Consider the following 24,684-nt stretch of genomic DNA (forward strand, 5'->3'; position numbering starts at 1 on the left):
CATGAGTTGCTGGGGCCCAGAAAGCGGATTAATTCTGGACCTCCGTCAAGCGTCCAGGTTGCACCGCCCGAGACTCGTTTTCCGCCCCAAAAGCTCCGTGAAGCAGAGCCGGAGAAAGCTTTAAAGCCCGCGCCTGCGCAGGAGAGACCTGCGCACGCGGAGAGTGTTTCGGGAATTCGGCACGTCGCGCATGCGCGGGTTGTGGTGCGGCCCCTCGCGAGGAGGAGGAGGAAGAGGGGAAGCAAGAGGCGTTTCCGCAGCAGCAGGGAGGCGTCTCCGACTGGAAGGCCTCTGGGACTCGAGCGCGCATGCGCACTCCGCAGCAAGGGGGAGGACGTCTGCGACTGGAAAGCCTCCGGGACTCGAGCGCGCATGCGCCCTCCGTCCCCGTTCCGCTCGTGGACGCCGCCGCCGCCGCCTTTCCCGCGGCGACCTGGAAGCGGAATGCGGGAGGCGGGGCCAGACGGAGGAAGGCCGCGCAGTCGCCGTCGGGCTGCTGAGGTAACCCGGGTCTCAGGAGGAGAGGTGGGATTTGGGGAGGGGTAGATCCGGGTGGGGTGAACTGTGTGGAAGGGGGGGGGCGAAGGTCCCGTCCTCGCCCCCCCCTCTGCTTTTCCCACGTGCAAAAACGATCCCCCTGACTGTCAGCTGAGATTTCTATTCATGATATCATCATCATCTTTATTATTATTACCATTGCTCGGATTGTCCTCTGAGAAGAGGCTGAGTTTCCCTCAGCAATGGGTGAAAAATAATGTACTTAAGTCCCAAAGGTGCTTTTTCAAGAAGCAAATGATGAGGAAACATAATGTAGTTAAGCCATTTTGGGGCGGGGGGTGAGGTGGAGGGTTCCTGCAAGAAGACCCTCTCCTCGCCTTGAGTTTGGCTGGGTTGATCCCGTGGTTGCAACAATAAAAAATAAAGGAGAATTAAAAGAAGATTATAAGAGGAAGAACAACAGCAGGAAGAAGAAGGAGCAGATAGGAAGAAGATGAAGAAAAAGAGAAAAAGTAGAGGAAGAGAAAAAAGCAGGTGAGAAGGAGGAAGAGGAGAAGAAAAGAAAAAGAGAAGAGGAAAACGAGAAAGAGGAAGAAGCATACAGAAGAAGTCAACAAAAACTAGAGAAAAGTAAAAGGTGAGAAGAAGGAAGAGGAGAAGAAAAGAAAAAGGAAAATGAGAAAGAGGAAGAAGATAGGAAGAAGAGGAAGAGAATGATAACAGAAAAACTAGGTGAGAAGGAGGAAGAGGAGTAGAAAAGAAAAAAATGAGAAAGAAGAAAGATTGGAAGAATAGGAAAATGATAACAGACAAGCTAGAGAAAGAGGAAAAAGGTGAGAAGGAGGAAGAGGAGGAAGAAAAGAAAAAGGAAAATGAGAAAAATAGATAGGAAGAAGAGGAAGAAAATGCTAACAGAAAAACTAGAGAAAGGAAAAAGGTGAGAAGGAGGAAGAGAAGGAAGAAGAGAAGAAAAGAAAAAAAGCAGATAAGAAGAAGAGGAAGAAGGTAAGAGGAGAGACCAGAGAAAGAGGAAGATCAGAAGGAGGAGGAGAGAAGAATAAAAATAAAAAAAATGATACAGTCAAAGAATAATCTTTCTTTGAGACTTTAGTGGGGTTTTTCTCATGCAAGATGGCTTATAAAATTGTTCTCGCTGAATTGAGGGAACACTTTTTTTTACAGTATGAATGAAATTACAGAGAGCTTATTTTTAAGCGGCTGATAACTGCTTTTCATAATCAAATGAGTTCTTGTTCTGACAAATGAGTATTTCTGCAAAAATTACATAATTATGTTCATTAGAAATAGAATTGCATGGACACAATTCAGTCAGTGAAGGAAAAAGCTTTAGAGGAGAACATTGCTAATGAATGCTAATTTTATTTTTCCAGCATCAATGTATTTCAGATGGCAGCTATGAGCCTTTTTCTTCCCTATTTAACTAATGTTCGTGGGTTCTAGTGTACACCAAACAAAAACTCCAAGGTAAGAAATCTGTTTTTAACCATTATATGTACGTTTCTGTTTCAAAATAAGCACTGCGGTTATGATATTAAATATATTACATATGCATAAAATTAACCTGTGAGGATATATTCCAATTTAAATAATTATGTTCATATTCTTAATCTTGGATCCGTGGGGTGCTTGGCATTTTGCTGTTTTCTCTCTCGTTTTTCTCCCCTACCAATGGAGGAAAGCAAACACACTGAAACCCCTCAAAGGCATGCTCGCTGTTTGTTTTTTATTCTTATTTAACACATTATTATCTTGTTTATTTGGAAAATCTTATCTCGCAAAACTCAAATGGTCATCTCATCTAAAAAAGAGATAGAGAGATCTGCAAACATTGGGGAGTATCAAGAAAAAGCAAAGAGAGAAGATCAATTCTTTAAGTCCAGAAAGAAATATAGTTTAGGTTAATTTGATTGTCCTTTTCTTGGCTATTAATTTGAGATTCCTGTTTTTTTGGCAGACAAGTGAAGTAAGAATTGTCCCAGTTTTTAAGATATTCTGTCCCAGGGTAAGCGTGAAAAGTAGCTGAACTTTTTTTAGTCTGGAAGGGAAGATACAAGACCATTGTTTTTTCTCTGGCCATATAAAGAACCAGCAGAGCTTTTTCTGTGACGTGAACTTCCTCCTGGGGCTTGGAATAAAGAGTCATAAAGGAAAAGGAATTAATGCTGGAAAAAACTTTGCAAAAGGAGATGGATAATGAATTCAACATATACAATGCACTGCAGCAAGGAATATGCAGCATATCTTTATTCCTGTTTTAGTAAGGTTGAATTGCAAAAATAACTTTCGAATTATAAGGTTTTTTTTGTTCAAGCGGTTCACTGGTGTATGAACGATGGACTCTCTGGATCATATGCTTACTGACCCATTGGAACTGGGGCCCACTGGAGAAGGAAATGGCACCCAAATTATGGAGGATTGCATGCTGGGATCCATACGTATTAGCCTTCCTGAAGATCTTTTGGAAGATGTGAGTAGACATCCAAGTAACAAAACAAAAATATGAACCAAACAGTTATTGTTATCGTCAGAAATATTAAATTAGAGAAGGTAATCATGATATATTCTGTAATTTAGTCAGGAAATAAAACATTTTTTGTATCAATAACTGGAGCAGGATCATTTATTGAATGAGTATCACTTCCTTCCTCTTGTCTCATTCTTCTTAGAATCATTTGCAAATTCAGGGAAATGGAGCAGATATTAGAATAATTGCTTGAGTAAAAAAAAGAGACCAAGTGTCTATTTCCTTTACTATTTGGGTGACACTCTTGGTACCTCTAAAAAATTCAGGTAGGGTACAAATGGAAAGTCATTACCTGTGCATAACATCCAAAATGTAAATACACTGCTGTTGAATTGATCATTCAGAAAAGTAATGTGATGCCTTTTTCTTTTATTATTTTTACAAAATGAATAATTGTGCTTCCAAAGGTTCTTTAGGACAGGGGTCCCCAACCACCGGGCCGCGGACCGGTCCCGGTCCGTGGAGCACTCTGTACCGGGCCGCAAAGAAAAAAAAATTAAAAAAAAATGGCGGCTTTCTTCGCCTTCGGTGAATGCTGCTGGGATCAGGGATCAAGGACACAAATGAAAGAAGGGGAGGGAGGAAGCAACCAAAGCCTGTCCTGCTCTCCGGCTCAGCGGCTTCCGTTTCCTCCCGCCTCGTTCCTCTCTCAGTCGCTCTCTCGCTCCTCCACCAGCCCAGGAAGAAACTGCTTCAAAGAAGCCGGGGTAGCTTTTCCTGTCGCCGCAGCTCCTCCGAGCGCCGTTCACCACCCGCCTGCCGCCGCGTTCAATCCAGTGCTCCGTTCTGCCTGCCTGCCTGCCTGCGTTTCTGGTTGATTCGGAGCAGCTTCGGCTGAGAATAATAACTATTCGCCTCTTTTTATCAGCCGAAGCTGCTCCCAAACAACCAGAAACGCAGGCAGGCAGGCAGGCAGAATGGAGCACTGGATTGAATCCGCGCGGCGGGCGGGTGGGGTGAACGGGCGCTCGGAGGAGCTGCGGCGACAGGAAAAGCCACCCCACCCCGGCTTCTTTGAAGCAGTTTCTTCCTGGGCTGGATGTTAGAGGTCCATCATAGCTCTGAATGATCCCTAAACAAGGACTACAGGAGGGAAAACACACTGACTTTCCTAGGGAAAACACACTGACTAAATGCTCCTCATTCAATTCCTGTTTTCACTAAACAGAGATAAGAGAAACATCTGCATGAAATTTTGTAGCTACACAGCTGGGCAAGACCTAGAACTAGAGAGACTGCAGTCAGGTGTCTTTAATGCTAGTTGTAGGGTAAACATAAAGTTTTGGGAATGGAAAATAGAATCTCTCCCCCCGGTCCTTGAAAAAGTGTTTCTGCTTGAAACTGGTCCCTGGCACAAAAAGGTTGGGGACCACTGCTTTAGGAAAGAACCTTTTAGAAGGGAAGTTGTTTGAATTTGGATTTTGCATACAGTACTATCTGTCTGTCTGCCAAAATTAGAGGCTCAACCTAATGACCAAATCTCCTATCTTACCTTACCTCCTCCTCTTTTGTGTGTCCTGCCACAGATAATGTTGTACATTAAGAACTGATTCTGTTTTCTCCATTGTGGGGTTTGTACCGTGGAACAAACTGTAACTGAAGCAGGCCTCTCCTAACTACTGTTTAGGAATGAGTTCAAAACAGATTTTCCCATGTATTTTACCAGTACTTCTACCACTCCTATTTTAGTTTATATTTGTCATGTTTTAATGAATATTTTATTGTATCTTTGCAAGCTCTCCATAGCTTCTAAGGGTATAAGTAGCATATTTTTTTTTAAATGAGAAAAAAAATCTTCTCTGATCTTTTATTCCATCTGTTCTATTTTCTGCAGCCTGAGATCTTTTTTGAAGTTGTCAGTCTTTCAACCTGGCAGGACGTGCTGGTGGATTCACAGCGAGAACATTTAAAAAAGTTTTTGCCCCGCTTCCCGGAAAACAATCCTGATTTTCAGAATAATCTTATCCTGTCCCTATTTAACGGAGAGAACTTCCGATTTGGAAACCCACTTCATATTGCCCAAAAACTCTTTCGGGGTCAGTGACACTTTAACATATGTTTTTAGAATTCAGCTTTGTGCTTACCTTTAACGGCTTCTCTTGTTTTATACTGCATGTTAAAATTACACTTGCTTATGAACCATTCTTATATGGGACAGCTATACAAATATAGAAGATAAATAAATCTAGCTTCATGTTTGTGGAGTTTCTCAGTCACCCAGATCATGGCTGTTCCAAAGGTGCTCTGAGCTGAAGAAGCTTCTTGGATAAGAAGTGAAACCTCTTCAAAGAAAAACAAGAAAGTCCAGTTGCTTCTTGAAAAAGCACTTTTGGAATAAATCATTACAGATGCAAAATGATGAGTTATTAACTAAGATAGATGAATAACCTTGAATAACCTTTATGAACTGCTGCATAAGGTTGAACATATTGCTTAGTGTTTCAAGGGTTTCCAGGTACTCTATGTCCAGATGATATATGCTGTTCATTATTACACATTTGTGTTTCATCTTTATTCCAAGAGTTCAAGATGGCTTTCCTGAGAACTGTCAATTTTTTTATTTCCATCAGACACACTCTGGGACACACACAAAACCAGTGGGTGTTTTAGTCACATTGTCAGTAGAGCTATTTTGACTTTTTTTTTTTTAATCGTACACTGCAAATACCTTATTTGTCAAGGTTAGCTGAAAAAGTTAGGGACTTAAACTTGGAGCTACGTAGTCCCATATGTTGACTCTTACATTGACAGTGGGCAGTCATGTATATCTCTAAAGTCATTGCAGACATGTAATAATAAAACGTCCAAATTTCAGCAGCAGAATGTTTGACACGTTCCTTGGACATTGGGTAGATTTTTATGATGTGAATAGGAGCATTCCTATCTTTTTCCTCAAAATGACATCTTCCAAATAGACCAGTCCCTTCCAGTAGCATCAGTGCTGATGAATCGGGCTTTTCTACAGGATGGGAGGTCTGATTTGGAGAAACATTAAGTCCCTTTTGTCCTCGCTTTCCACATGCAGAAATTTTGAAGTGTGTTTGGGATCCTTAAAAATTGCCAGTTTTCTTTGTAATAAAACCTTTTCTTCACTGGTTGGTAGGATTAAACAAAATAAAGGAACAACATGAATATTCTTCTTATAGATGGACATTTCAATCCTGAAGTGGTGAAATACAGACAGCTTTGCTTCAAGTCCCAGTATAAGCGCTACCTCAGTTCCCAGCAGCAGTATTTTTATCGATTGCTGAAACAGATTCTTGCTTCCCGGAATGTAAGTATTGGAAGGCACAATTGTGGGGTATAGCGTTGATCAGGGGTATCAAACTCAAGGCCTAGGAGCCAGATCTGGCCTGCACAATACTTAGATCTGGCCCACAGGGCCAGGACCAGCCCACAGTGCCTCTCCCAGTGAAAATGGAGCTCAGGAAGGCTGCTTGCATTTTCGTCTTCGCTGGCAGAGGGTTGCAGGAGGCCATTGGAGCCAAAGATGGAGCTCGCAAGGGCCGCAGACGGAGCTCGAAAGCCCGTTTTCGCTGGCAGAGCGCTTGGGTCACCATAGGTGAACCCAATACCAGTGACATTGAACTGGCCACACCCACCCCGGCCCCCCAAGGTTAAACAGAACCCTGACGTGGCCCTCAATGAAATCCAAGTTTGACACCCCTGGTGTAGATCATAAACTCTGTGTCTGCAGTTAGGCTTGATCCCCCGTTGCCTCATAGAACTGTAGATCTCAAGAACAGTAAAACTAGATCCACAGACTTAATAAGGATGTGGCATCTGAAGTTGCCTTTTCCATGGTGTCTGTTTCAGCATCTGTTGGAACTCGCTAGGAAGGGGGGATCAGATCTGGCTGTGAAAAGGAAATACTCAGCAGCTGCTTATGCTGCTGAAGAACGAGATAGACGGACACATCAGCGATACCTTAAAATCCTCAGGGAAGTTAAAGAAGAATGTGGAGACACCACCCTCTCCTCTGATGAAGAAGGTACCACTAGTATGGATTTGATGGACTAATAATTGAAATCTTCAGGTAGAGAATAAGACAATATTTCTCAACTCGGGCAGCTTTAAGATGGGGGGACTTCAACTCCCAGAATTCCTCAGCTAGCAAGACTAGAGTTGAGTGGTCAACAGCGTTTGATATATTCAGGGCTAAGATAGTTAATTGTTAGGTGTATTTGCTGAAATTGTCTACATGCAGTGTTTTTCACATGTTTAAGGCAGGAAGTGTTTTTTGATCAGGGTTCTTCACATGTTGCTACTCTTCAGTAATGTCCCCTTAAATTTCCTGTTCAGCTTACAAAATAAGCCCAAATCTATTTTCTCTCAACATGTTTTTCGGCCAAAGTTACTTTTATGGAACATTATTTATTTTGAAGACTGTTACTCTTTCTGTTGTTGTAATCAACTTACTAAAATAATATTGTTTCCTTAGAATTAGAGTGAGAAACAGATTTAACATAACATTCCTTGTTTCCTTGTGGGTTTTTTTAGAGCGTTTATACGGTTTTAACTTTTCTGATTAAAGAAGTGAAAGTAGATAGCTGATAGTGTCTGCTGGTTAAAAAAAACAGTTGTGCGTCCAGCATCCCTCTAGAAATCTGACTGTTTTGTATTTCAGATTTGAGTTCCTGGATTCCAACCTCTCCAGCCCACTGTCCAAGTCCTGCTGTTCCTCTCAGAGTGATTCCCACTTTATCCACCCAAGACATGAAAACAGCAGGTGTTGTATTCTTAAACCATCTTGAAAAATTTCTCCACCGTAAAAGTGGGCAAGATAAACCACTTTTATTGGAAAAACGAGCTTTTCTAGTTTTTCTTTCTTTTCTTTTTTTTTTTTAAAAAAGCTGTTTTGCCAAAGCAACCTTTCTTACTCTGTGAAGGACAGCGGACAATTTTAATAGAAATACATAGACAATAATTATGAGCCGTGGCTTTTGAAGAAGAATATTTGAAGAAAATAAATGTATAAAAAATAGTGTAAATAATTGTATGTTTAATAGGAAGGGATGGGATAGATACATTATATGATTCATTGTGGTATAAGTTTATGTAAATATATTCATATTTTAATAATGGGTTTGTTTTCCACCAGATAAATTGGATTTCGGTGAGAATAGCTTGAAGATGATGCTGAAGAAACACCATGAAAAGCGCAAGCGGCAACCAGTAAGTTAAAAGGCAATAATATTTAGTTATTAGCACTATTTAAAGTAGCAAAGAAGGACACTAATAGGCTTTTGACTTCCTTTCTCTTGTGCTAATATGTACTCAAACATCTTAACCGGTTGAATGACACATTTATATATAGAGGGTTCCAGCCTAAATTTGGTTTGAGGACTAAGACTCGGAAGGGCTGTGCTTTTTTCTGTAGACCTGTGATCCTAGGTCTTTGTATGGCCCTTACCTGAGTTGGACATTTGTCTCATCCCATCCAAGGCTGCCAAGGTGCTTCTTCTTGCTGGTTTCTTTTTGCAGTAAACCTGATTTATTGTTTGCTCTCCTCTTCTGCATAGAATCACCCTGATCTGATGACAGGGGACCTGACCCTGAATGACATCATGACACGTGTGAATGCGGGCAGGAAGGGATCTTTGGCAGGTGAGTGAATCAGATGCAGCAAAATTGTGCCTTATCAAGTGATTCAAATGAAGCTTTTTTTGCATAGCTCCAAAAAGATCCATGAGAATTAAAGGCTATAAATCTTCAAGCAAAAAAGCAGAATGCCCAATACATTTGTAACCATGTAGATGTGTACAACCACAGCTGTTGTGTTCAATTAGAGCTGCGTCTTTTTGCATGTTCATTTTGGGATAAGTGCCACTGAACTTAGAATCTGCTTCCTGATAAGTGAAGTCATACAATTAAAGGGATTTTTAATTCTTGATGCATAGTATAATACTTAGGTTTCTAAATTATACATTGTTTTTAAAAACTGTTTTGTAACTTAAGTACATGGTTTTTTCCTCTCTTGTTTTTTAAAAAAGCCTTGTTTGACCTTGCAGTCCTCAAAAAGAAGGTGAAGGAAAAGGAGGAGAAAAAGAAAAAGAAGCTAAAAGTGATTAAATCCGAGGCTGAAGATTTCTCTGAAACTCTTGGCAACTCTGAACTCCCTCCTGTTTCTCAAAACCCCTCCCCCATTCCTCCCCTGTGGGATCCCCCATCCCTTCCATCTGTTAAAGAAGAGTAAGTCTCTTCCAAAGGGAATGGCAATTGTATATGTAACTCCCCAAAATGTAAAATAAGTCAATAGTTGTAATGAAGCCAGTTTTAGCCACATAGAGTTTAATCAATATGGAAAATATTTTGTTCCTGCTAGCAAAGTTTCAAACTTAGTATGCCATACATCAATTCATCTGTTTTAGGTTGCAACCTTGTCAGATAAATATAAATATGACTTACGGATACAGGTTAGGTCAGCTTTCAACACACATTGCAACATTATCTCCAATAACAGGAGAAAATTATTTGTAAATATATGTGTACATTGACTTCAGATGGGGAAGCATAACACCTTTCTTTTGTTTTAAAGCTACAAATTGTGACTGAAAAAGCATCTAAGCATGCTGGGAGAAGTTTGGGATAAGTAAGGGAACGATATTCAGATAATTGGGTCAGTCACAAATTTATTAATAACTTCTTAGTTTTAGTACAGTAGAACCTCTGGTCGTGAACACTTCCATTCATAACCAAATCAGGTGACAACCAAACTTTCTTACCTCTGGTTGCAAACAAATACTCGGGTGGTGACCAAACATAGCCAGAGCAATTTCTCTTTCTGCACCACGCCATTTTTTTTTGACGCACATGCGCTTCCAGTCATGACCAAATCAGGTGACTGCCGAATTCATGGAACGGATTACGGTTGTCACCTGAGGTTCTACTGTAGTTCTCCCAGATTACATTATTGAGATACCATACCTTATATTTGGGTATCTGGAATAACGTGTGTGAAAATGCTTTGAACACAAACTGATATATCTAAGTGTGATTGCTATGGTACTTGATTAATTAAGTTAAAATAAACTTACCTTCTTTCCAAGGCCTCTTGAAGACATCAAGCCTTGTCTTGGAGTGAATGAAATCTCCTCCAGCTTCTTTTCTCTGCTTCTCGAGATCCTGTTGTTGGAAGGTCCTGCTTTTCTCTCAGTGGTAAGAGTTTGTTTTCACATCTCCTCTAGATGCCCATCTAGATTTGGAATGATTCAGGCTGGAATTCTATAAGGTCAGCCTTCCAAATTCAGTGGACTCATTTTGTGTCGGTCCCCTTTCCTCTTTTCCTCGCCCATGAACTGTTTTCAGCATTGGGGTTTCCACTTACCTAGAATCAGGCATTATCAGAAATTGAATGAATGAATAATAAATATTGTCAGGGTTCTGGCAGTTACCTCATTTAAATCATGAGTCTTGAGCCAAACTTCCAAAACTTCAAAAGGATTTATTGGGAGTTAACATGTCTGGCACTGCTTGGGTGTAGCGGACTCTGAGACACATCATTCATTGTCACCCTTGACCCCGGTTTTCCCCCCACCCCCTGGGTGTATCATAATTCATATTCTCCAATGAGACACATTCATAGCCAAGAGTCGCCAATCATGCTCTCCAGTTAGAATTGTACGCGGCAAAAACTTCAGTCACCTAGTTACTATCTTTGAAAAACTATTTATGGAATGCACTTTTGATTTCCAAGCTGCCGCACTGCTCTTTCAAACCCCTCCCCCCCCCCTTTCTGTTGGCAACTCAAATGACCAAGAAATATTTTCTGGGTTGACAAATATTCCTATGTGGAGGTAAGGTTCTTTATTGGTTTGGCAGTTGAGATAGCCATGTATGACTCTGAGCTTCACACTGAATGTCAGGCCATCCACAGTGTTTGTAAGCAGTATAAGTTCTACCTGTCATCTTGTTTCCTTCAGCTGGAAGATAAAGTCATGGACTGGCAGTCTTCTCCTGCTAGCACATTAAACAGCTGGTTCTCCTTTGCCCCCAACTGGTCAGAACTGGTTTTGCCTGCCTTGCAGTATCTCACTGGAGTCAGCAGAGGTGAGAGACGCTGTTTTTGGTTACATCCAAAACAAGTGATTCCATTTACCCTGGAATTCAGCAATTACTTGGTGCTCACTAAAAATTTAAGCTAGCTAAACAAGTGTTTTAAGCTAAACAAGTGATGCTTGTATAATTTGGTTGGAATTTGCTTACATCTAATCTGCCCTTGTTATTTGATTTTTTTTATACAAGCCACTTAATGTCAGGGTAGCAGTTGTCAGAATGAATACCTTGTTGATATCATACTTTTCTTTCTCTCAGATTCATTCAGTTAAAACAATCTTTTGATCTTGAAGAAATCTGCTCAGAAACTTTATTCCACATTATAAAAAATAGAGATCAATATTTTTTAATCTGGGGGTTTCATGTTGTCAAATCTGTGTGGCTTTAGATACTGTAGTAAAGGAAATCTTTCACAAATAAAAAAAAAATTCTTATGCCTGGAAGAGTTGTGTTACATGGTTCCAGTTTTGTGTCGTACTACCATTTTCATGCCAGGCTTCAAATATTTTTCTTGTGGATTGCTTTGCAATGGAAAATACAGATTTCCCAAATGTAGTGATGCATCCAGCTACAGTTCCTACTAGGAAAGAAATCCATAGATTCAATTACAATGTTTTTGGATGGGGCATGCATGACAGTTTATAGAAGAACACTAATGAGCAATGATCGAACTTCACATTTTCCATAGGTTGACCTTTAATCCAGTGCTATAATCTAAATGATTTAAAAATACATTATAGTCATGCCTAAATCTAATAAAAAGTTTTTTTTTACAGATGCTTCTTCCAGTTTTTCTCCTTTTGTTGAATTCAAGGAAAAGACTCAGCAGTGGAAACTAATAGGTAAAGTTGCTAAGCCGCCTTCTGCACTCTTCTTCTTAAATCTTGTCATCCAGGTAGACTTGTATTCATTTACTTTCTTATCTTTCCTCATTTCTTTTGTGGCGGAAATAAATACGAATATTATTTCCACACTTTTCCATTCTTTATAGCAGAAGAATCGAGCAGTGTGGGGGTGGGCTATCCCAGCATCTACAGTGTTGCTGTTGTAGCATATTAGTGGTAGATGATAATCTGTGTGGCTTGTTTTCTTCTCTAGGCTCTTCCCAAGATCATGAGAAGGAGCTAGCAGCTCTCTTTCAACTTTGGTTGGAGACCAAAGACCAAGTTTTCTTCAAGGTGCGACCAATATTTATTTCAACTGGCACAAGTCTAGCTAGTTTATCCATTGTGTTTTATAGTCTTTCTTTCTCTTTGTCAGGACAATGAAGACAGTTCAGATGCTACCACACCAGTTCCCCGAGTGTGAGTATTTATGTATTTCAGAAGTCTTTTTAAAAAGTCAAACTAGACCTAAACCCATAAAATCAATCTTAATAGTCAGTACTAAATACAGTCCAAGAATATTCATGCTTGTACAGTTACTAATGAGTAAATTCTTAGATACATTTTTTGTGCAAAAGTAAAAATAAATTTTAAACAATTCAAAGAACTAGAACAATATTATTAGTGATAATCTTTTCTGTTTGTTGATGAATGATTTTCTAAAATTATGTTAATTTACAACCCAGCATACATGGAGCACAGATGTCTAGTAAACTAAGAATAATTTAGAATGATATCCTTTGCATTTATTAATTAGTCAAGTGTCTAAATAAATGTTTCCCTCTTATCAGAGTGCTTAAAAATGATAGGCTCTCCTGTATTCATAATGCTCAAAATTGGTTTCTGGCTTTCCTACAATTGGCTCACAAATATTTCCAATTATTTTTTCTCTTGACTTTCATCACCCTTTTTGATTCATATTAGTTTTAACAAGGTAGCCAGCACAGCTGCCAAAAAATAATAATCTTATCCTTTCTCATCATTATTAATTGCTGTCACTTGTTCTGAGTTTCTCTGTATAGTTAGTCCTCAACTTATGACTAGTCATTTAAGTGATCATTTGAAGTTAGGATCTAGTTATGACCCAGATGTAAACTTCCAGTGCCTACCCCTGCTCAAGAATCACGTAATTGCATTTTGGGCACTAAGCAACCGTCCCACATTTATGGCTGATTGAGGTGTCTTGCAGTCACGTGACTGTGATTTACATTTTGCGTGTGTGTTACTTCCAGTTTTCTGTTTAAAAAACTCCCAATGCAGACAATGGAGTTGCTTAATGGTCACAGTGTTCACTTAATAATAACCATAGTGGATTCACTTAACGACTGCCACAAACAGGGTTATGAAATTGGGCGTGGTCACGTGGTGGCCCTCTTAACAACCCGCACAACTTACAACTGTAATTCTGGGCTCGGTTAACAGTCGCAAGTTGAAGGCTACCTATTGTCATTCCGATCATTGAATCTCACACTGTTGTCTGTTTCAGAAGGACAGACTATATAGTCCGGCCTAGCACCGGAGAAGAGAAACGGGTTTTTCAGGAACAGGTAAGGATGGCAAGGATTCATCCTTAGGCACGTATAGAAAAAGCTGCAGTTGGCAGGTACCGCTGCAATGGTTCTTAAGTGCTTTCACCCCTTTTCCCAGCCTCCAGTAACATCATTACCCCTATAATAAAACTGGTCTCTGTTGCTATCAAGCATCTTGATAGCAATAGTCCAAAACAGGTCTTTGAGTCACAGACAAGCCATTATAAATTGCTCCGTTATCTCCAGAATATGCCCCAATGACCCCCAGTTTTAAGAACTGCTGCGCCGTTGCTCTGCCTCCATTCCATTTTCCTCTGATTAATGGGTTCAACATTTTGAATGCTTATTGCACATACAGCCTGTGGAAATGCTAAATGCACATATTTAAATCCTGCTGATCACTGTCAGCCAAGTCTTGGGATTTTCGGTGAAAACAAGTGGGATATTTTCATGTCAGCCCTTCAGATAAAATAGATTTTGTCAAGCCAACATTAAACCTGGAAGTGCTTCAGACCCATCCAACAGGGTAGCTTTTGTGGCAGAGAAAGGTTTCTACCTGTATATGCCTGCATTTATATTATTTAAATATGATCAATTATCATATTTACTATTACATAGATAGACAGACAGACAGACAGATATATTTTACACAAAGACCACATTTACAACATTTTGTTGAAGACTGGTGTTTACTTCTAGATAAGATAAAGATATAGAGATAAAGAGAAATAGAGATAAGAGATATAGAAATATAGATACACAGTTAATAGTAAATATAATTGATCATATTTAATATAAGTGTAGGCATATGCAGGTAGAAGCCTTTCTCTGCTACAAAAGTGTGTGTGTGTGTGCATATGTTTTTACCCACATTGCCCTGCTGTCATCTGTGAATCTCTTACTTGGGTGTCCTTTATCCTTTTATGTCTGCAGGAACGTTATCGATACAGCCAACCTCACAAAGCTTTTACCTTCTGTATGCATGGCTTTGAGTCAGTGGTGGGCCCAGTGAAAGGAGTCTTTGATAAGGAAACCTCTCTAAACAAACCCCGGGAACATTCTCTGTTGCGATCAGATAGACCTGCATATGTCACCATATTATCTCTTGGTAAGTTGTGTGTGTGTGTGAGAGAGAGAGAGGAGAAAGTGTTTTCATATGGACCCATTGAATTTTGCAATGGGAGGAAATGAGCGATAACGTAGCAGGGTAGAATTGAATTCGTTTCTAGTTCTAAACTACGTTGTTAAGCCATCTTGAAAATCATCTGTTGAAAGGTAGAACAAAATGATCCTCAATACATTATGTTTCTGAGTTAATTTTTGAAACCAGCAAATCACCATAGAGAGAAGATAGCGAGATGAAAATAGCCAATGCAGAGCAGCCTCATAGCTTTAAGAAAGTTCCAGAGGAAAGCCAGATATTTAATGCTGCTTCATAGAGAGTCAGACTACAGGTAGTCCTTGACTTGTAACGGGATGCTTAGCGATTGTTCACAGATATGGACCTCCTCAGGGATACTTAGTTCTGAAATGTTGATCGCCCCCCTCCATGATCAAATGAACACATTTGGGTTCTTGACAACCAGTTCCCATTTTTGGCCATTTGCAGCAACCTATAATCACAAGTCCACATTTGCAACATTTTTGCTGAAAACTGGTATTTACTTCTAATTATCGGCAAAAGTTGTCCCATAAAAATCAAATGGTTTGCTTAACGGATGCAAAAGTCATAAAATCAGGTCAGTCACACAAGTGAACCCTTCATCACAACCTATGACTATAAAGGACAGGTTCAATTACAGTCATAAATTGTAAATACGCACACCTGTGTTGTATAACTTAGCATTATCTGCTCTACCTGACAGTAGCTCTTTTGTCCCTTAAACAAAGGTCTTTTCCAACATAGCTTTTGGGGACTGAAGGTTTCAGGCATCAAACCTTGCTCTGTGTTGTAGAAAGCATAATCCAGAAATGATCGATCGATTGATTGCTTATTATACTCTATGACTATTATTAAGTGTTGTACCTTATGATTATTGACTCTTGACGAATGTATCTTTTCTTTTATGTACACTAAGAGCATTTGCGCCAAGACAAATTCCTTGTGTGTCCAATCACAATTGGCCAATAAAGAATAAAGAATTCTATCCAGGATTCACTAGCTCCTGAATAACTTAGCAAAAGAAGGACATAAAGAGATTCATCCTTTTGTGTCGTATTAGCATATAGCCTTAGAAGACTTGAAAGTGGGAAATCCCTTCTTAGCCCCCAAATAGGAAGATTTCGATCTTTTTACAGGAAACAGGTCATATATTTGCATTTGAAGGAATGGAGAAGCATGTAGAGAAGGAAGCTATAAGTTGAAATCATAATTGATCATAATAGTGTACAGGATTATTCTTGGAATCTGGATTGTCTGCATAACAAGAGGGCTGCCTGCAAAATTTCTTTAGGGGAAAGGAGAAAAGCTAAGTCCCAAGTGGGGCTGAAGTGGGGAAGCCTTCCAATAAATGGGACAAGAATAGCTCAAGAGTTACTACTTCAGTACTGGATTCTATCAGGACCCTGATTGAGCTTGGTCTTTTTTTGGGTGTCTCAGTTCGGGATGCTGCAGCCCGTCTTCCAAACGGAGAGGGAACTCGTGCTGAGATTTGCGAGCTTCTGAAGGACTCCCAGTTTCTTGCTCCTGATGTCACCAGTGCTCAGGTAAGCTGGAAGTGTTCGAGCCACCTTACTGGTGCCTCAGAATCCCCACAGATACGTGTGTTTCTTCCAACTGAAAATAGCAATGCACTACCACCATTTTTAAAGGCTGTAGTTTAGTAGAATGTGAGTAGAGCTGCAGATTACGGTAGCTAATGGAGTCGTAAAATATGCTTTTATAAATTTTTCATTATTGCACTGCAGACATGCAGATACGTTACGCTACTGCAACTGGGTTTTCTTAGAACTGAAGCATTAGTTTAAAAATGTAAATGTTAACAAGGGACTGTAGATTAACAAGGATATTCTGTAGATCTGAATATCCAGATCTACAGAAAATGTGTCTTTTTCAATCCATCTTGCCTCTTAGTTTCGAATGGTTTGGGTATCCAGTTCCTACTTGTGGGACATATTTCTCATCCCTCAAAAACATTCTTTTCTGCACTTCCATAAGTCATTGATAGCTGGTTTCTACATGAAGTCTTTTGCACCCCTTAATTTCATGGTGATTCCTTTTCTTAGGTTAACACTGTGGTGAGTGGTGCTTTAGATCGTTTACACTATGAGAAAGACCCCTGTGTAAAATACGACATTGGTCGCAAACTATGGATATATTTACACCGAGACAGGAGTGAAGAGGAGTTTGGTAGGTATTGGCTGGAGGGACCTAACAGCGTTTAGTTCATTGTAATGTTGTCAGTTTGTTGCAAACATGAAGTCAGCCCTGCGTCCATCTTCTTTCATAACACACTCATCGCATTATAGAAATAAAAGGGGGAGAAAGCTGGCTGCTGCTCTTTGCCATAAAGTCTTTGGTTCCTCAAATGGACTATTTGTATGTCAGTATATAGTCAATTCATGTACCCCATATACAAACTATATATAGACCAGCAGTTGCCAACCGGTGGGCCGTGAGAAAATTTTGGTGGGCCACAGAAAAATCTCATCCCCAGAGCACCCCCCCCCCCAAAGCAATTAATCCAGGCTGTACAGAAACACAAGGCTGCATCAACCCACATGGTCTGCAGGAACCCTCTCTGTCCACTCATTCCTTACCCGGCAAACTTGCCTGCTAAATTGCTATTTTTCCTTTTTCCAACCATCATCTGTTCTTCTGTGCCGGGAGATTTAAATTAGCTAGGAAGCAGGAAATGGTTGGATTTCTTACTTTCTAGCTAGTCTTTGGATCTTCGGCTCTGCTTTTAAGCACAAAAGAACCTCCCTTAGGACTGAAGGTTCTATTATTCAGTGCAGACTCACGGCAAGCAAATTTAATGCGACAGACTGAGCTAGCCGATAGCAGATAGATAGATCACTGAATGATTCTGTGAGCAACTCAATCTGCCTGCCTGCTTTGCCTGCTTTTGGGTAAAAGTTGCTCTTTTTTATTAAAAAAAATCAGTATTTATATAAATATTTATAATATTTACATGCAAGCCATGCCCAGCCAGTCACATGACCACCAAGCCATACCCACAAATTAGGCCATGCCCACAGAACTGGTTGGTGGTCCCTAGGATTTAAAATTATGAGTTTGGCGGTCCCTGAGGTCCAAAAGGTTGGCGACCCTGATATAAACCATTTATATATAGGGTACCCCATATATAAGCAGTGTATAAAAACCGGATTCCTTCCTTCCTTCCTTCCTTCCTTCCTTCCTTCCTTCCTTCCTTCCTTCCTTCCTTCCTTCCTTCCTTCCTTCCTTCCTTCCTTCCTTCCTTCCTTCCTTCCTTCCTTCTTTTTCTTCCTTCCATGTTTTACTCTGTTTATTGTAAATTTGGCCATTACTGAGAGGATACTCACAATTTTCCTCTTGTTCTCTTTGAATAGCCATTGCTTGCTCATATTCATAATTTAAAGCGAAAGACGTAGAAGCTGCCTATAGGAAGACGATTTCAAAGGATATCAAGAAAGTGCCTTTAGAACAGGGGTGTCAAACTCACGCCGTCAAGGCGGCGTCACATGACATCTCGGGACTTCTTTCCCTCCTCCGCTAAACCGGGTGTGGCCAGCGCGTGACGCTTCTGGCCTGTGGGCCGGGAATTTGACAGCCCTGCTTTAGAACATGAGCAATTTTCATGTATGACTCAACTGTTCAAGGCTGGCAAACTATGTCACTCAGCAGAGTGTGAATTTTTGGAAACGTGTGTATTTTTTTTAAGGCAAGGGCTGCCTAGGTGTGCATGTCTTTCTCACAGCATCTGATTCCTTTCCTTCCAGAGCGGATTCATCAGGCCCAGGCAGCTGCAGCGAAGGCCAAGAAGGCTCTTCAGCAGAAACCGAAGCCTCCTGCAAAGACCGTAAGTTGCCTGGTGTAGTCTTTGGGGGCCAAAATTTTCGGAAGAAGTATTTACCGCGCTACCCTGAAGGCTTGGGTAGAGATTGAGCTTTCTTTGGCCATATCCTGTTCTAATTAAGGCTACAAACAAGTACAGTGGAACCTCGGGTGGCGAACGCTCCTGTTTGCGACCAAATCGGGCGGTGAATAAAAAAAATCCACCCGATTTTTTAACCTCGGGTCACGATTCAAAAATCGGGTGGAGAACAAAATCATCGTGGAAAGATTCCCTTTTGGCACCATTTTCTTTTTTTTTACTGCGCAAATGCACAGTCGGTTGTTCTTCCAAACACGACCTAATCAGGTCGCAATCGGACTCCAGGAATGGATCATGGTCACGACACGAGGCTCCGCTGTAGTTTGTATTCTCAAATGTGTCGGACCAACTCTTAATTTTGGGAAGACAAGTCTGCAGGGAGAGAAGATAATTCCAGTGAGTCTGTGTTGCTTCACAGACTTGATTTGATGCGTAGATAAAGTCATAGAAAAACATCCCCTTCGTCGTTAGTCCCTGGTCCAAGCAGTTACATTTAAATAAAAATAAAAGCAAGACTTTCTGAGTTACTCCTGAGCTACTTAGGACAAAGGGTGGGCATTAAAAACGGGAGCCACAGATTGTCCATTCAGATGTATGGATCAGTGGGGACATAAACGGGATTATTGTATCTTACTTCTCTCATGAACAATGCGGTTGGTTGCAGTCGAATATTTATGTGTAAAACAACCAGTACAAAATCTCCTGTATATGATAAACAATAGGCTAAGGATAGAAAGTTGTGATTCCTTTCAGGAATTGCTGCCTTTTCCACTGCATAGAGGAGTCGCTGCTTGTTTTTTGTTCTTCCTCTCAAACCCTGTGCAAAGGAAGCTCATAAAGACTTGAGTCTGCTCAGTGATTCATCTAGTGAAGCTCTGCCTATAACAGGGGTCTCCAACTTTGGCCATTTTAAGCCTGGCGGACTTCAACTCCCAGAATTCCCCAGACAGCTTCTGGGAGTTGAAGTCCACTATGCTTAAACTGACCAAGGTTGGAGACCCCTGGCCTATAATATATCAGTGGCAGCTTTCTTGGTTTTCTCAATTCCATCTGAAATTTTCTGGGGCTTGCACGGCTAGCATTTTAAATGCAAAGCGTTTGCTGTATCCCTGAAACGCAGATTTGGTTGTTTTTGTTTTTTTTTAGAAAGTCTGGGTTTTATTTCACTCTGTGACCTTGTGCAGATTGTCAGAGATAAATGCAGTGTGTGTGTGTGTTTCAAAGAAGTAAGCTCCTTTCTTGACACTGTAGAAATCCAGCACCAAGGAGAGTTCGGCGAAAGGGGTGACCACCGGCATCTCCGAGCCCAGCCAGCTGAGCATTAGCGATTCCAGCATGCCGCCAACCCCGGTAACTCCAGTGACGCCTGCCGTGCTCCCTTTGCCAGCGATGCCTATTTCACCCCCTCCTGTCTCTGTGGTTAGCAAGAGTTTGTCTTGCGTTGCAACAGAGCCAGCAAAATCCAGCCAGAGGTAACTCCCTCGTACATCTTGATAAAACGTTGGAGCGGGTTGGAAATATCTCCAGGCAAAATAAGGATAAGGCAGGGGTAGGAATTAAGAGGGGGTGCTAGACGGTTTAAATCTGCAAAGAGGAGGGGAAATATAAACCGCAACGGTGCCAGATTTCTTGGTTACAATCTTCTACAAGTGATTCCTCCAGAGCATAGCAGGTGACATAAGAATAGGGACTGTTTGGGAAAACATGGTTGAGTCAAGTGGTCTGGTTTGATGGAAGAATGCAGAAATATTGGCAGGCTCTCTAAGCGATTTGGGGAAATGTCTTTGAAGTAGTGTTTCAAATGATAAACAGTTTTTGGAACTATTGTTTTTTGTTTTGTTTTGTTTTTAAGAAAAGAAGGACCTGTGTTATATCGCTGTATTTTGAGCACTTGATCCAGTTGAAATCCTGTGGTCAAGAAGAAAGGTCATGAGAATATTTTTTTTTTTTTGTTTCATTGTTGCATAGCATCCTTTTGGTATCTTCTCCCACCATGCCCCAGCTTGGGACGTTGCTCTCCACCCCACAAAGCACTCAGGCTCAGCCTGGATCTCAGCTGTCAACCCCACGGACAGCTGGCCACCCCACTTCCTCAGGCCTTCCTCAAGTCCGAGTAGTTGCAGCTCAGACTAGCCTGCCTTCTCTGTCTCAGCCGGCCCAGGTGGTAGCGCAACAGCAGCCATCCCTGGCCTCCATCCCTCAGATCCGGGTTCCTTCCACTTCCACTGTGCAGAGCAAAGTATTCTCTCAGGTGAGTAACAAGTGTGAATGAGCAACAGGAGTTATTAATCTTCCTTCCAGGTGACCTCTCCATCACTACTGAACGTAGATCCACCTCTGTAATTTTACATTGAACAGCAGTTGAACAACAGTATAATTCAAGGCATCGGAACTAAAGTATCTAAATAAATTACTACTCCTTTACTAGTGCCTGCAGAAAAGGGGAGTAGGCGTAGATGCTTCCTGTGTAAAAACTTAAGTCCCTAAATGACATCATAGAGCTGTGATGGCGAACCTATGGCACGCGTGCCACAAGTAGCACGCCAGCAGCAGGCAAACTTAACCTCACTGCGCATGCCCACGCCTCACAGCTGACTTTTTTTTTTTTTTTCGGTTGGTTTGAGGCTTTTTTCGGCCTCCCAGAGGCTTGGAAAAAGCCTCTGCAAGGCTTCTCAAGCCGAATTATAGGCCCGTTTCGTCACTTCCTGTAATACCGCAGAGGCTTTTTTCCAAGCCTCCGGGAGGCCGAAACAGGCCTCAAACCAACCGGGGGGAAAAATCAGCTGTGAGGCGCAGTGCAGGTAAGGGGGTGGGGATTGCGCGCATGCACAGGGGGCATGGGGAACGGGAGCACGCATTGCATTCTGGGTGCTGGCATGCGAGTACGGGAGTGCTGGCTCGCTCGCAGTTTTTGGCACAAGAGCCCCAAAAGGTTAGCCACCTCTGCCATAGAGACTTCCATTTTCACGAAATCTTTGGTGGATCTTCTTGCTGAGAAAAGCAAAATATACTTTCGCTTGGGACTAGCAAGTCCTCTGGAGACAGGAGAGTTCTTAACTTCTGCTGGAAGAAATCCCATCTCATTTTAGCCTTTTTAAACCTATGTTTTTTTCATGGATAGGCTTCTCTTTCCATTTCCAGAGAAATGGGATTCATCCTTCAATCTTGTGGTTTTTGAATGTCTAGACCGGTGATTATCAACCCTGGCAATTTTAAGATGTGTACACTTTAATTCTTAGAATTCCCCCAGCCAGCCAGTAAGACTGACTGGCTGGGGAATTCTGGAAATTGAAGTCCACACATCTGAAAGTTGCTAAGGTTCAGAAACGCTGGTCCGGATCATACATGGGGGAAGATGGGAGATAGATCTTCAGCCTCTGAACAATTTTAATGTTGTCACCAGCAAATAGATTCCCCAAAGTACAAGAACAACTATGAGGAACAACTTCCTTTACAGAATGTGAGCAGTTTGTGTTGTCTGTGCTTCATCATCTGCAGTGCTAAAAGAAAAAAAAAGAAAAAAGAAAATTGAGTATGTGTGGGTCTGTCTGAATTCAATTACATTAGCTGAATTGGGAAAAAATATTAAGGAAGTGAGTCACGGACTCCAGTCATCATTTACATGTGCTATTGGTTTCCTCAAGTAAGTCACGAAACAGAAGAATTGTTCCAAGTGCATATTGGACTAGAAAGGAGTCCTGACAAGAACGTCCATATTTTTGTATTCGGGGTAATAAGAGTGATGGCTACCTTGAAATTTTTGGTCACAAGTGGAGCCATCTAGAGCAGGAAGGAATGGCATCTAGATGGCTATGCAATTGTTATGATAACGGCTTCTTCTCCCCCTCAGGCTGTCATGACTGTGCCAGTGAAAGCTCAGACCAGCTCAGTCCAAGTACAGAGGGCAACTGTTGCTGTAACTGGAGCAGCCAGCGTCACCGGGACAGGGATTCCGGCAACGCCTGCGCCCACCCCCAAGCCAGCAAATAGTTCTCCAAACAGTGCAGTGCCCAACCCTCCCACTACTCCCACGTTGACCTCCTCTGCTTCTTTATCATCTTCCTCCTCATCCACCACTGTCCTCCAGAACGTTGCTGGCCAAAATATCATTAAACAGGTGAGGATCTGCACCCTGCTAAGCTATTTTACTGCTAACTACGTGCCCCTAGGAAAGTCACCAGCCACGCCTGGTTTATTAAGCTCTTGAATTTATTCAAATAAAAACACATAACTCCACACCCTCCTCGCAGACATAGCTTGAAAAGGATGGTAGAATGGAAGAGGAAATTCAGGCTTCTGGCAGCCGTGTTATAAACTAGGAAATAGATCTCAGGAGGCTACTCAGCCTTGAGGGATGGGCCTGTTTGCCCATTAATTTGCCTGGTTTTTAAAGACCTCTGAGCAAAGGTTTTGATCCCTGGAAGTTTGGCCTTCCAGCCCTGTTTAGTTGGCATGGCTACACCCAATATAACCAGTGTTGCAGGCATGGCTACAGACAATACGACCAGTGTTTCTTGAAAGAGAAGTTGAAATCAGTGCCCGTTTTGCTTTGCAGGTGGCTATTACTGGACAGTTAAGCATGAAGAACCAGGCCGGGAGCAGCCTCCCGCTTACCACATCCAACTTCCGTATTCAAGGCAAGGATGTTTTGCGTCTGCCTCCGTCTTCCATCACCACCGATGCCAAGGGGCAGACAGTTCTCCGCATCACTCCAGACATGATGGCCACCTTGGCCAAATCTCAAGTCACTACCGTCAAACTGACCCAAGACCTCTTCGGCACAGCCACCGGCACCGGGAGCAACCCTGCAGGGAAGGGCATCTGCGCCACTTTGCGGGTGACCTCAAGCTCCATCCAGTCCTCGGACTCCCCCGCCAAGACCAGCACGCCCAACACCTCTGCTTCGCCCGTTGCCGCTGGACCAACCGTGGTCAAAGTGACACCGGACCTGAAGACAGTGGAGTCTGCCGGTTCCGCCTTCCGACTGATGCCTGCTCTGGGCATGTCCGTGGCAGACCACAAGGGCAAATCCATGACCACAATCACGTCCTCCGAAGCCAAGCCGGCAGCCACCATAAGGATTGTGCAGGGCATGGGGGTGATGCCTCCCAAACCTGGCCAGACAATTACAGTGGCCACCCATGCCAAGCATATGCCCTCTACTTCTTCAGTCAGCATACCTCGGACTGGCCATACCTCAGCTGTTTCTCTGCCCACCATGACGGCTTCTGTCTCCAAGGCAGTCGCTGTGGTCTCAGGGGCGGCAGGAACACCCATATCTATAGGGCCAGGAACCTCCACTGTGCGACAGGTGCCTGTGAGCACCACAGTGGTTTCCACCTCCCAGCCAGTAAGTAACTCCCTCAGATGGGAAAGTATCCACTTCGTTAACTATTCTGGTTTCTTCCATCATTAGGAATTGTTTACAAGTGTTGCATGGAAAGGTCATATGTATTGGCGATGGTTTCGGGGTTTTGCAGAAAATTTGGGGAAGGGGGCATTCAGGGGGAGAGGGTATCACTTTCCTTTGGATATCTATCTGAAAGGTGCTTTTTTCAAGAGGCAAAATTGGACTTTCTGGTTTTGAAGACGTTTTGCTTCTCACCCAAGAAGCTTCTGAATAAGTTTCTTGGATGAGAAGTGAAATGTCTTCAAGAGAAAAAAACCCAGAAAATCCAGTTTGCCTCTTGAAAAAAAAAAAAAAAAGCACTTTGGGGACAACCGTGATCTCGAAGACTGAGAATCTCAGATAACAGATAATCAGAGTTGCAAGGGACCTTGTAGGTCATCTAGTCCAACCCCCTGCCCAAGCGGGAGACCCAACACCATTTCTGACAAACGGCAGTCCAATTTCTTCTTGAAAGTCACAAGTGATGACGCTCCCACAACTTCAGAGGGCAAGCTATTCCATTGGTTGATTGTTCTCACTGTCAAAAAGTTTCTCCTTATTTCCAGCTTAAATCTCCTTGTTCAATTTCCACCCATTATTCCTTGTCTGGCCTTTAGGTGCTTTGGAAAATAGATTGACCCCCTCCTCTCTGTGGCAGCCCCTCAAATATTGGAAGACCGCTATCATGTCTCTTTACTAGACTAGC

General features: G+C 42.0%; 1 protein-coding gene across 6 annotated transcripts in view; it reads left to right on the forward strand.

Moving 5' to 3' along the window:
• Positions 1-210: 210 nt before the first annotated feature.
• NFRKB (nuclear factor related to kappaB binding protein) overlaps positions 211-24,684 on the forward strand; it is a 28,250-nt gene continuing 3,776 nt past the window's right edge. The window contains exons 1-24 of one of the 6 annotated variants that reach the window (XM_026678608.2): positions 211-501; positions 1,890-1,983; positions 2,831-2,986; positions 4,878-5,079; positions 6,190-6,317; positions 6,860-7,034; positions 7,671-7,772; positions 8,145-8,218; positions 8,566-8,650; positions 9,037-9,235; positions 10,093-10,201; positions 10,966-11,092; positions 11,875-11,940; positions 12,197-12,276; positions 12,359-12,402; positions 13,469-13,529; positions 14,445-14,619; positions 16,111-16,217; positions 16,737-16,860; positions 18,435-18,514; positions 19,841-20,061; positions 20,558-20,840; positions 22,440-22,706; positions 23,145-23,939. In XM_026678608.2, the coding sequence (XP_026534393.1) occupies positions 2,852-2,986; positions 4,878-5,079; positions 6,190-6,317; positions 6,860-7,034; positions 7,671-7,772; positions 8,145-8,218; positions 8,566-8,650; positions 9,037-9,235; positions 10,093-10,201; positions 10,966-11,092; positions 11,875-11,940; positions 12,197-12,276; positions 12,359-12,402; positions 13,469-13,529; positions 14,445-14,619; positions 16,111-16,217; positions 16,737-16,860; positions 18,435-18,514; positions 19,841-20,061; positions 20,558-20,840; positions 22,440-22,706; positions 23,145-23,939 (3,639 nt within the window). In that variant the 5' untranslated portion in view covers positions 211-501; positions 1,890-1,983; positions 2,831-2,851. Of the gene's footprint in view, positions 526-1,887; positions 1,993-2,830; positions 2,987-4,877; positions 5,080-6,189; positions 6,318-6,859; positions 7,035-7,670; positions 7,773-8,144; positions 8,219-8,565; positions 8,651-9,036; positions 9,236-10,092; positions 10,202-10,965; positions 11,093-11,874; positions 11,941-12,196; positions 12,277-12,358; positions 12,403-13,468; positions 13,530-14,444; positions 14,620-16,110; positions 16,218-16,736; positions 16,861-18,434; positions 18,515-19,840; positions 20,062-20,557; positions 20,841-22,439; positions 22,707-23,144; positions 23,940-24,684 lie in introns of those variants that run through there. The other 5 variants (XM_026678612.2, XM_026678614.2, XM_087970083.1 and 2 more) reach the window with 5 other exon arrangements.

Source organism: Notechis scutatus, chromosome 7 (assembly GCF_049901735.1).
Source record: "Notechis scutatus isolate UNSWTSFEM ecotype Mainland chromosome 7, rNotScu1.2, whole genome shotgun sequence".
Taxonomy (NCBI): Eukaryota; Metazoa; Chordata; class Lepidosauria; order Squamata; family Elapidae; genus Notechis; species Notechis scutatus.